The sequence below is a fragment of the Oryza glaberrima genome, chromosome 1 (genome assembly GCF_000147395.1).
Source record: "Oryza glaberrima chromosome 1, OglaRS2, whole genome shotgun sequence".
Classification (NCBI taxonomy): domain Eukaryota; kingdom Viridiplantae; phylum Streptophyta; class Magnoliopsida; order Poales; family Poaceae; genus Oryza; species Oryza glaberrima.
In genome coordinates, this window is record NC_068326.1 from 1694248 (window position 1) to 1706206 (window position 11959).

General features: G+C 46.6%; 2 protein-coding genes and 1 pseudogene across 5 annotated transcripts; 1 reads left to right on the forward strand and 2 right to left on the reverse strand.

The window, feature by feature from the left end:
- Positions 1-378: 378 nt before the first annotated feature.
- On the reverse strand, positions 379-1263 carry LOC127770877 (LEAF RUST 10 DISEASE-RESISTANCE LOCUS RECEPTOR-LIKE PROTEIN KINASE-like 2.1; annotated as a pseudogene).
- A 76-nt stretch (positions 1264-1339) lies between these two features.
- Positions 1340-9271, reverse strand: LOC127755297 (LEAF RUST 10 DISEASE-RESISTANCE LOCUS RECEPTOR-LIKE PROTEIN KINASE-like 1.2). 4 transcript variants are annotated; one of them, XM_052280974.1, is made up of 8 exons: positions 9150-9271; positions 7210-7319; positions 7018-7139; positions 6880-6948; positions 5494-6686; positions 3075-3107; positions 2715-2975; positions 1340-2627 (listed from the first exon to the last, which is right to left on the reverse strand). In XM_052280974.1, the coding sequence occupies exons 5-8, from the start codon at positions 6251-6253 to the stop codon at positions 1711-1713; spliced, it is 1971 nt and encodes a 656-aa protein (XP_052136934.1). In that variant the 5' UTR covers positions 6254-6686; positions 6880-6948; positions 7018-7139; positions 7210-7319; positions 9150-9271; the 3' UTR covers positions 1340-1710. The 4 variants fall into 4 exon arrangements, with proteins under 4 accessions (XP_052136934.1, XP_052136913.1, XP_052136919.1 ...); XM_052280953.1 differs by having other exon boundaries at positions 5494-6948; XM_052280959.1 differs by having other exon boundaries at positions 5494-6948; positions 9156-9270.
- On the forward strand, positions 8108-10631 carry LOC127755334 (LEAF RUST 10 DISEASE-RESISTANCE LOCUS RECEPTOR-LIKE PROTEIN KINASE-like 2.5). The gene is made up of 2 exons (XM_052280993.1): positions 8108-8908; positions 9173-10631. The coding sequence occupies exons 1-2, from the start codon at positions 8167-8169 to the stop codon at positions 10285-10287; spliced, it is 1857 nt and encodes a 618-aa protein (XP_052136953.1). The 5' UTR covers positions 8108-8166; the 3' UTR covers positions 10288-10631.
- Positions 10632-11959: the final 1328 nt, after the last annotated feature.

Genomic DNA, 11959 nt, shown 5'->3' on the forward strand with positions numbered 1-11959 from the left:
CTTTGAGAATCACGCCAGACGAGAGTATGAGACCGCGTAGTAGTGTACGTACTTGGCTGCTAAGTTTCTGCACATCCGCGTTGCGATTTGGGTTGAGCGCACTACTCCACTAGAGAAGCGCACATCGGTAGAAACGACGGTACGACGCGTACTATTTTTCTTCTTCCAACAAATCCAGTCCATCCAGAATAAGTTTTACCGATCCATGTCGGCTTACCAAATCAGGTTATGGTTAACTGCACCTGGTCCCCTGATCGCGTCACTTTACGCGTGAAATTTCGTAATAAAGGTTGGGCGACAGAGGAGTATACTACGTCACGGGATTTATCATTTATGGGCTGGGGAAAACCCTGGCCGTTCTTGGGCCGGCCCAAAACATCACGAAACGGAACAAACAATGCATACGTGTACTCGAGTTGCGTACCTGGAGATTTCGTATCAGCCCGCGCGGTGGTTGTCACGGTCCGGAAGCACGCGAAGGTCCAGGGCTCGTGCGCCGCGCGCCGGCGGTGGCCGCACCAGCCGCCGGCCTTCTCGCAGTCGCCGCACTCGCGGCCCTCCCGTGGCCTCCAGCCGAGCTCGAACCCCATGTTGAGCGCCGGCACGACGGCGGCGTCGAGCGGGCTGCTGTAATTCCCTCCGAGGAGGGACCGCCTGAGCACCGGCATGCCGACGACGTCCTGGCACAGCGCCGCGTACCCGTACGGCGTGCGGTCGTCGCCGTCGCGGAAGACGTAGGAGTGGTGGCGGCCGTCGCCCTCCAGGCAGGCCACCAGGTGGGCCGGCATGCCCATGAAGGAGCAGTGGATGAAGAAGGTGAGGTTGGCGTCCCTGTCCGTCAGCGACAGCGGCGACCCCGCCGGGAGGGACAGGTTGCGGCCGACGAGCGGGCAGGTGTTCGACCGGGAGAACACGCCGAGGTCGAACAGGGACACCGTCCTGTCGCCGTACAGGATGTGCTTCACGGCGTACTCCCCCGACGGGAGCGCCAGCACCGGCGTGTCGCGGCGGCACTCCAGGCGCAGGCTCGGGTACCCGCAGTAGTAGGCGCCGCCGCCGCTCGTGTTGTCGTCGATCCAGAACGGATACCGGATGTCGACGGCGTGGCCGCACCGGTACGACGGGCACGACGGCGTGGTGGTGTTCGGGATCATCTCTGCGGCTGCAGGGGTGGTGCCGATGAGGTTGCATAGGAACAGGAAGAGCCATAGAGGAGGAGAGCTTGGTGTTGGCATTGTTGCATTCTGCGAGATTACACGCTCTGCTGTACGATTTTGGTGAGACAAATCTTCAGTTGGTGAAACCACGCACAATTGCACATTTCAATTTTGCGTGAGTTATCCTTACGTGAATGACGGTTCATGCAAGATGTGTGAACCGTGAAGGTTGTTACTAGTTACAGAATTCTGTCAGGGACATGCACAAAAAACTTGTTCTGTGACTGAATATGTTACACGTAGGCAAATTTTAACTTCTCTAACAGATCATCGAATTGCTTTTCTGAATGTGCCAAAGTAGCCAAACCACTGGCCAACAACTTACTCAGTTACAGCCTTACAGGAGGTGACAAGACACACAAACCTCTGTGTCTTTCTTTTTTTTGGATGCATGGGAAACCTCTCTTTCTCTGACAAACAATAGCACACAACTCTGAATATTTACGGTGTCTGTAGTCAGTATCCAGTATTTTCTGAACTTTGTCAAGTTTCATCAACTGCTGTTATTGGAAGTGGTGGATGGGCTAATCCACTGGTACATGACGCAGTCCGGCGAGCCGTATCTGCTCTTCTTGATCAGCCCGGCGTCGTCCTTGACGTACCCTACCTTGTCCATCCGCTGAGCTTCTCTCAGCGCGTCCAAGACCTCCCCGATCGGCGGCCTCACGTCCTGCTCCGGCTGCAAGCACCGGAACGCCACCTCGGCGACGAGATCGACCGTCCTCCTCGTCTCGCCGTCCGACCCGTACCCGAGCTGCGGGTCCACCAGCTGCTCCATCTCGTAGCTCTGGATCATGTGCACGGCCATGTTGGCCAGGTTGACGTCGCCGCCGCGCCGGTTCATGTCCACCGCCGGCTTGGAGGAGATGAGCTCGACGAGCACCACGCCGAAGCTGTACACGTCGCTCTTGTCCGTCAGCTGGTAGCACTGGTGGTACATCGGGTCGAGGTACCCCGGCGTGCCCTGCGGCGCCGTGGAGACGTGCGTGGCGTCCGCCGGGAACAGCCGGGAGAGGCCGAAGTCGGCCACCTTCACGTGGAACCCTTCGTCGAGGAGGATGTTGTTCGTCTTCACGTCGCGGTGCACCACCTGCGGCTCCACCGTGTGGAGGTACTCCAGCGCGCTGGCCGTCTCGACGGCGATGCCGAGCCGCGTCGGCCAGTCGAGGGAGGACGACCGTGCCGCCGCGCCGCCGTGCAGGTGGTCGGCGAGCGTGCCGTTGGGGACGAACTCGTAGACGAGGAGCAGGTCGCGGCTGTTGGTCTGCGACGTGCAGCCGAAGAGCGTGACGAGGTTTGGGTGGCGCAGCCGCGACAGGATGCCCACCTCGTTCTGGAATTGCTCCACGCTCTTGTAGCTGTTCTTGTACAGCCGCTTCACCGCCACCGTGTCCCCATTCGGGAGTATCCCTGTAACAAGACATGTTAATGTTTTACTCTCAACTGATCAAGTCCGACATGGACAATGGGACACTGGCTTTGTGTATGATCTTGTACCTTTGTACACTGTGCCGAAGCCGCCGACGCCGAGCTCTCGGGCGTCGCTGAAGCCGTCGGTGGCCTCGTCGAGCTCCTCGTAGGTGAAGATGTGGGTATATGCCAAGCCGGCGAGGCTGAATTCTTTCGTGAGTGATGGCAATGGCGTCCCTCCATGGATGAGACCTTCAAAGGATGCAGATCTTTTCCTCTTCCTCCGGGTGTACAACACAGTGGAGCCAACGCCAAGTATACCGAGACATACAACAGCCGCTGCGGTTCCTGGTTGTGACAGTGGTTGAATCACAAGAACAAATCAGTAGACGTGTCATATACCATACTGGCCTATCTTGGTAAATGTTTAATTGAAATCAGCCTTACCTACTGCAATCTTGATTCCTCGATTAACCTTGCCTGCATGTAAAGAGTGCAGAGGAGGAGAATTAGAATATTATGAGAGGGAACAAAAAAAAAAAAGGGGGCTAGCTGGTTTGCTGCCCTACTAAAATTTATACTTTATAAAAAATTTTGAGGTTGCACACAAATTGTTTCTTATAGGACACTATTGGCTTTATTTTGTACCTTTTCTAACTCTACCCGCCAATATGTTGGTAGTGGACATCAAACCAAACGGACCATAAAATTTGCCCATGACGAAGAAACCAGAAATGACAAATTAGCAACCAGATCGATGGTGTATCTTTTCTTTTGGAGGGGAACCAGATGATGTATCTTATCACTAAAAATATTGACTATTTATTGCTTCACTGAAATATATTTATCAGTCACCCAAACATGCGTGCATAACGTAAAGCTTTATCGCGACATTTAGTTTTTTAATTATAATTTTGTATTAGTTTATCTGGATATTTTCTTTTTGGGCTCGTCTAGATTAGAGTTTGCTTGTTTTATACTTTAAAATTCGTAGAAAAAGGTCCAATTTACTTCCCCGAACTAATTCATTGTTGGTTCACTTAACCCACAAAACTTTTTTTTACTCATTTTACCCCTTAAACTACTAAAAGTGGTTCAATTTATTGCTTAATAGCATTTCTCTTTATACGAGTCGTACTTTAAGCTGAAATTTTATAGAGCCATTGATAACACCATTATCAAAGTTTCAAAAATACTTTCAAAAAAAATTCATGACTATCTGTTTAAAATTTAAAACCTCGATATTTAAATCAAGCATAGTGCTTTAAATATATGTATACAATGATAATAGAAATTCTAAAAAATGTTGGGAGATAGGTTATGATATATCTATCAATCCTACCCAATTTCACTGCAAAATACGATTTATTTGGAGAGAAACAAATAAGAGAAATACCATTAGAGAGCAAGGTGATCTGTTTTCAATAATTCGGGGTGTAAAACAGTGGCATAGCCATGTCAAAACTGTGTGGTCAGCTGACCCCACAGGTATTTGCAAGATATATATTGATAATATGAAAAATAGTGAAAAAGTACATGAAACAATGAAAATTTGTATAGATTGACCCTCACATAGTTATATATTTATGCATTTTGACCCTCACAGGGTTGAGAATCTAGCTCCGCCACTGGTGTAAAATGAGTCAAAAAAAATAATTTAGGGGGTTAAGTGTACCAACGAAATAATCCGTAGGGAGTAAAATGGACCTTTTTCATTTTATTTTGAGCTATACAATTTTTGTTTTACCGCTAAAGAAGTAAATATGTGAGCAGATAGATCTAATGGTTTAAAAAATGGATTATAGATGGGCCCAAACGATTGGTTAGGTAATAATTAGCATAATCTATCTTATGATATGGATTAACCGAACTAATGAAAGCATAAAGTTTCACAGTAACAGTAGTATGAACATTACAGGACTAACACACATCATTTTCTTCTTTTAAACAAAGAAGACTTCTAGGTCGTCCTAGTCCTTTTCACCTTTCCCCTGGATTTCATTTGTTCCTTGCCGGGTCTTAGTTCATGTGCCAGCCCCTATCAGCTGATTAATTTACCCTATTCCCTAACATCAAAGGCATCATTTTCCATTTACCTACAGACGTGATGCATGCATATTCTACAATTCGATGTGGATGACATGACATGACACATCACACATATGGATGAACGGAAGTAGTACTTGACAGTTGACACAAGGTTTGCACAGTCATATATGAAAACGATATGCCGTCACAACTGACTGCACAACTTGATAGAGCGACTAACTGCTACGGTGCTACCCGCTGCCCTTTTGTTGATACCATTGCTAATGTTTGTTCTGTACAGTACTACAGTGCAGTAGGCGCTATGAATGAAAGAAAAAGAAAAGGAGGTTTAATGGAACAATTTGCCATTCGAGATAAGACTGAAGCAATTCAAGGAAATTTTCCGTCAAAAACAAAATGAAAGGAAGTTAAAAGAAATCAAATACACGAATTGACCATTTCAAATGGTGAAAGTCTGCATTGTGATATTATAGCCAAGGGGAAGTGCCATTCATAGTTTCAGACCAGAGGCGGCGTCTTAACGTAGCAGCCTTGAATTTCTATTACCCCTAGTCTTTATGAAAACGAACAGCCTGCAATCCGTCGGCACTGAGAAATAATGACTACTAAAATTTGTAGACTTGCAGTTTCCTGAGCTTGTTTGGAGTTCTTGCGAATTCCAACCTCAAGTTATATACAAAAAGCACAAGAGGCAACAAAAAAAAAATCAGGCACTGTCAAAGTGGAACATGCATTTCAATGTATGATTCCCATTCATTTCAAGTGGAGTAATATGCCTAGTGTATGCTAATGCAAAGGTAGCAAACGGTCTTCTTACCTTGATGACTTGTTGAATTGGAGCAGAGCAACCCGTCGGGGCAGATGCACTGGAACGAAAGCTGTGCGAACCAGCACTCCCCGCCTCTCCTTCTGCACCCATCGCAGTCTTGATCTCCCATTACCGACCTCATCCATTCCAAGACGAACCCATCTCTGATCAATTGCTCGTAGTGTCCACTCACCGGCTTCATTCCATCACGCACCGGCACGCTGACAGAGTTGCAGTTCCCTCGAACCCCGGACGGTGGTGTGCTGTTCCACTTGTCGGAGATGTAAGCTCCCATTGTCCGGTTTCCGCATGGCCGTTGCAGCTGCTCAACGTGTTCAGGAATCGAGCAGTTATAGATGAATGCGAGATACTTGTTGGTGTTGCTGATGATGAACGGGTAGGGACTGAGGCTGGATGTCACGTTGAAATCCGGGATGGGGCAGTCGGCGTCGCCGGCGAAGGTGGTCTCTACGGCCGCCACCAGCGAGTTATTCTCGTAGAAAATACTGTCCACGCGAAACAGGTGGTCCCTGAACGTCCTGCTGAGGAACGCGCGGCCGGTTCGGTTGTCGCAGGTGAGGTCCAACACCGGGTAGCCGCAGGACACCGGCTGCACGCCGCTGAGCGAGAAGGGGTAACTGATGGTCAGGTTCCCGCATCTCGCCGGCGTGCAGCTTGTGTTGCCACTGGTGCTGGTCTCGTTGTGGCCAATTGCTGCCGCGGCATGCAGCAAGGAGGCGAGGGGGAGCAGTAGCAAAGCAGGATGCATCGCATCGGAGGAGAGAAGAAGATATCAACGAGACAACAAGGAAGGAGAGGGCTGGTTAAGGTTGCCGGCAGATTCTTGTTTGCATCCGTGCAAGCGGAGGGTGGAGTGGACTTTGGAGAGATGAAGAGAGCGAACCACCGCTGCTGCTGCTTCGGTCACAACTCGCGGCCATATACTTTGACCGTGAATTCATTCGCTCCCTGTTTTTGTTCGCACCTACGCTAGCTCTCTCCATCCTCTGTGGTCAGTTTGCCTGAAACGATAGGTAAAGGGAGAAGTTAATGGGCCATATTATCATTGACCGACCCTTACCTTAGAACATGGCTCGACAAATTCTAGCCAGGCACTCCAAGCTCCAAAAGAAAGTCCGGCGCAAGTTCCACGGTATCAATTCTTGGTCTTCTGGTTTCCATTTCAGCATTCAACACACAGGCTGTATATGTGACCACTTTTTGAATGGATGAGTATTTGAATATGATTGATGAAAATTCTTTGCTGCTACCAGTAAGTTAGACGTAAAAAATTTCGATCATCTCCTTTTTGCAAAAGCAAAGGTACTGCTTTGAAACTAATCATTGTGAAAAACTGAAGATGCTCACAAGGCATAACTATTGTGTTCTCCTCACCAAACTAGTCTGGAGAATTTGGTGTCGTCGGCGTCAACAGAGAAAAATGATGCACCGGAATTTTTCTTTCTGCAGATAAAATGGCTATCTGAAACTGAAAAAGGTTCAGAGGCTGAAAATTATGTACGCGAAGCTTACGTCGGAGGATGCAGTCTCCATCACTTCTTCCGTAGCTACGACGGCGCCATGGCATCGAAGTCCTTGTCCATCCATTCGCATGGCTCCATCCGCTCCAGCGAAAAATCTCTTCGCCGTGATCTCTGCAAGCGTGCATTATCCTAACTGCTACATGGAAATAATACAATAGTGTTGGATCGACTTTTTGTTTACCTGTGGAAAATCGTGCTTCGTTACAGAGAAAACTGGCATTTAGGAAGTAACTTGCATATGAGGTCACCTTCCGGCTCTGGCTTTCTTTCATGAAAGGTATACGCGTTGACCTGCTAGGCAGTGTAGTAAATAAATACCTGTATTTTCTTATTGAGCTCTTACAGGAGAGTGACACGTAAGAAGGCCTACATAAACTAAAAAGGAAGTACACTTGTTAATTACATAAATATTTGCCAAGCAAATAGGATAAAAACTATGCAGCAATAGGGCACACTTCGGTTACAAGTCTGGAAAGGAAGACAGATTGCCACTGAAAATACAGGCAAGTAGTGTCACAGAGTATTGAGTTGGCCACCAACCATTTCAGCTAAAAGATTGTTATTGATGAAAGGTGGAAACGGAAAATATTTCAACATAGCAAAAGGTTCATCTTTGAACTTGGTAGACTCTTACCATTAAACTACATCTAGAGCAGGCTTGAATTGTTAGAAAACGACAGGTAAACAACAAAGCTTTTTCAAGAACTAAACAAGCAGATTTTATTGTACAGAACCATTGTAAGGGGAAAAAAAAAGGTGCACCAACTATTCTAGTGTGGATTACATGAAGTATGCTATACATAAAGGTCTAAAACAACTAGAAGCACAGTAGGACAGTAAATTCAGGATTCCGAAGATGTGGCAAAACTAGTATCTGTATCTTAGGCAAGAACAGTCTCACATGACGTCTCACTGTATGAAAACCTTGCTCAGCTATTCCCGTGTTAGAAACAAACATGTTAACGACGTATTTGTCATCAAATGCTAGAGTCCAATACGCATGCGGCAAGACAAGTCCAAGCAGCATCACATAAATTGCTAACCTTAACTTTCAAGCAGAACCAATTCACTTTCTTGTCTCAGATTTTTACAAGAAGCGTCAATTGCACAGAAGAAAAAAAGAATCCAACATTTTGCAATGCATATCAAGTTGCTCCTGTTGCCAATCTTGGCCTCTTTGCAGCTACTACCAGGCGCTGCCAATGGCGCCACCGTGGACCCAAGCTGCCCACTGGCGACATGCGGGAACCTGACCATCACCTACCCATTCTGGCTGGGCAGCCAGGACCAGTCGTCTTGCGGCCCACCGTCGTTCCGGCTCACGTGCAATGACAGAGCATCAGGTCCCTTCCTAAGAAACTCCTACATCAAGGTCCTTGGCTTCGATTATGGCCGCCGCTCCCTCGTGGCCGTGCACGCCCTCCTCGCTGCCGATGCTGCGTGCACCGTCATGTTCAACGTGTCCTCTGCTTTCGCGATCGCTGACAGGTTCAGTATCAGCCAGAGCAACCGGGAGCTCTATGTGCTGTCCAGGTGCAGAGAGAGACTGCCGCCGCCAGACGCTGTCCCGGTGACCAACTGCAGAGCCAACAGTAGTGGCATGTACGCCTACCTTGGGGGAAGCTATGGCACGGGCCAGACACCGGTGAACAATGGTGGTTGCGAGCTTTCAGTGTTCGTGGTGCTTGGGTCCAGCAATGCCGCTGACATGACAGCGGCAAATTACAGACGGCTTATAGCGGGCGGGTTTCTGTTGGAGTGGGAACCTGTTGGTGACTGCAACGCCTGCACAACAAGCGGTGGGAGGTGCCGGTACGATGCCAGCACATCGGCGTTCGCGTGCCTTTGCTCGGATGGTGGCATGAGACAATCGATTTGCGGTGAGTTAAGCATGCAGAAATGATAGTCTTGTGAAGCTGCATATATTCAGATTTCTGTTTTTTTTCTTTCAGAACTAGCTAGTGACATATGTTGTGTGTGTGTGTGTGTTTTATAATCTTTTTGTCATGCAGATGGTAAGAACAGGGGCAAGTTGGCTTTGATAGGTAAACATTCTGCTTCATTTGTAACCTGGTTAAATTGTAGAACATAATGCATTAACCAGAAGTTTAAGTTGCTCACCTGTACCTCTTCTTTACTTTCAGTATCTCTGTCTGCTGCTTCTGGCTTGGTTTTCACCTTTCTTGCTTGGCTTATGTACCGTCAGAGGCAAAAGCTCAGATCAGCAATCTGCGGAGTTTACTCTGGCAATACGAAAAATGAAGAAGAAATGTTGAAAAAATGTGAATCTCTCGCTCTCAAAAGGTACAAGTACTCAGAGTTGAAGAAAATAACTAAATCATTTGAAGATAATTTAGGGGAAGGTGGCTATGGCGTAGTATTCAAGGGAAGACTACAAAATGGCAGAATGGTTGCAGTGAAGATCTTGACAGTATCAAAAGGCAATGGAGAGGATTTCCTAAATGAAGTTATGAGCATCAGCCGGACATCTCATGTTAACATTGTCACTTTACTCGGTTTTTGTTTAGAGGGACCAAAGCGAGCGCTTGTCTATGAGTACATGCCTAATGGTTCTTTGAAGAATTACATTCATTCAGAAAGTTCAAATCTAGCTACAGGATGGGAGATGCTGCTAAAAATTGCGATCGGCATCGCACGAGGACTGGAGTATCTGCACCAGGGCTGCAACACCCGCATCATCCATTTCGATATCAAGCCTCGCAACATACTTCTTGATCATGAGTTTTCTCCAAAAATTGCAGATTTTGGATTAGCCAAGCTATGCCACCTCAACGAGAGCATCCTTTCGATGGCGGAAGCGAGAGGAACCATTGGTTTTATTGCTCCAGAAGTATTCTCCAGAGGATTCGGAGTCGTGTCAACCAAATCAGATGTCTATAGCTACGGGATGCTGCTTTTGGAAATAGTCAAAGTAAGAAAAAACATAAAAGGAATTGCAGATAATTTCAGTGAAACATTTTTCCCACATTGGGTTTATGACCATCTGGTGAGTGAGATGCAATGTTGTGAAACGGCATATGGAACCGAAGAGATTGCAAGAAAGATGACCATAGTTGGATTGTGGTGCATACAAATGACACCTGAAACTCGTCCTTCGATGAGCAGGGTCATAGAGATGTTGGAAAGGAGTATCAGTGAACTAGAAATGCCGCCCAAACCATTCCTCTGCTCCCCCATCCACTCAACGAATGTTTCGTCTTATAAATCAGTCAATTTTACGATGTCTGCATCATCATGATATGTTGATGCGCTGCATTATGCTACTATATTTGTAGTTCTTTTTTTTTTAGCTGAGAAAAAAGAAGTCGAATATTAGGGAAGGAACTAATATCAAATAATTAGAAGGGGTGATGCTTCGAACCCAGATCATCTAGCCCACCATCTTGTGGAGCTAGCCAGAAGACCCCTGGGCGTTTCTCTCTCTCTCTCTTTTAGCTGAGCACTTGTAATTATTTCCAGAATAGTACCATATTAACATCATTGTATATATACTCGGTACATTCTATTTGAAAATCTAAGGATGTAATTAAGGATTCATGGTTATGAATCATGACTAGCACATAAAGGCGTTATACTGAAGAATTATCAGAGTTCAGATACTTCACTATCTCGACATCGTCAGAGGGCTTCTCTGTATCTGAACCATACAGCTGGCCAAACGAACTTCACATGCAGTTTCTATGAGGAACTAATTCAGTCAATACAACTATCTTAGAGGACCAAAAAAAAAAAAGCAAAGAAGAGTTTGCTTAAAAAGGGAACAGGGAATTCATGGCATGATAAAGCAGCAGAACTTACTGGTAGTGGGCTAATCTGCGAGGCCGTCGGAGGAACACGCGCTTTCATCAGCACCCCTGCCTGCCTGGGTGGATGCTAATGCTCGTCCAGTTCCCCCGCCCCGCCGGCCACGGCCGTTCCCTTGCCAGGGCATGACCGCATCGCCGCCACCCCAGTGCTGTTGACTTGACCAGTTTCCGCCGGGCACTCCGATGGCATAGCGCTGGAATCCGCTCAGGATTGGTCCTGCTGGTTACCGCACTACCACCGCCGAGCCGTCAGGCCGTCACGGCGGCGGCCGCCGGCCGGGGCTGTGGCGGCGGCTTGAGGGGAATGGATGCGAGAGAGAGAGAGAGAGAGAGAGAGAGAGAGTTGAGGCCCCGAAGAGTAGCATGACATGATACGGGCCCATGGGCCGTGGATAACCTGTAATGACGGGCCCAAACACCAAACTGAGATGGAAGAGAGGACGCTGTGCAGAGATTTTTTTTTTCTAGTTTTAGACATTTTTAATTTAAAAAACAACTCTCCCAAAAAAGTTGATTCTAATTTTGAACCACGCCAGTCTAATTGACGGCGTCAGAAAAAACTGTCACGCCACATGATGCCGTTAACATATTTTAAAAATAAGTCTTGGGAGGGTCCGTTTTAAAATTAAAAATTAAAAAATATTAATAAAATAATAAAAATCCTTGTGCAGAAGACTTGAACGAGTGCAGTGTAAAAAAAAAGGTCAAAAAGCTACTACGGGTGTGTTTAGCTCTTTGGGTGTAAAAGCTTTGAAGTATACGAACATACATTTGAAATATTAAACGTAGACTAATAACAAAACAAATTGTAGATTCCGCCTGTAAACTGCGAGACGAATTTATTAAGCTTAATTAATCCGTCATTAGCAAATGTTTACGGTAGCATCACATTGTTAAATCATGACGTAATTAGGCTCAAAAGATTCGTCTCACAATTTACATGCATAAATTATGTAATTGTTTTTTTTCACATTTAATGCTTCATGTATGTGTCCAAACATTTGATGTAATGTTTTTTATTAAAATTTTTTTTGATCTAAGCGAGGCCTACAACGATTATTCTGAAGACATCCAAACACCAATCCAACATAGTACTCCGTACGA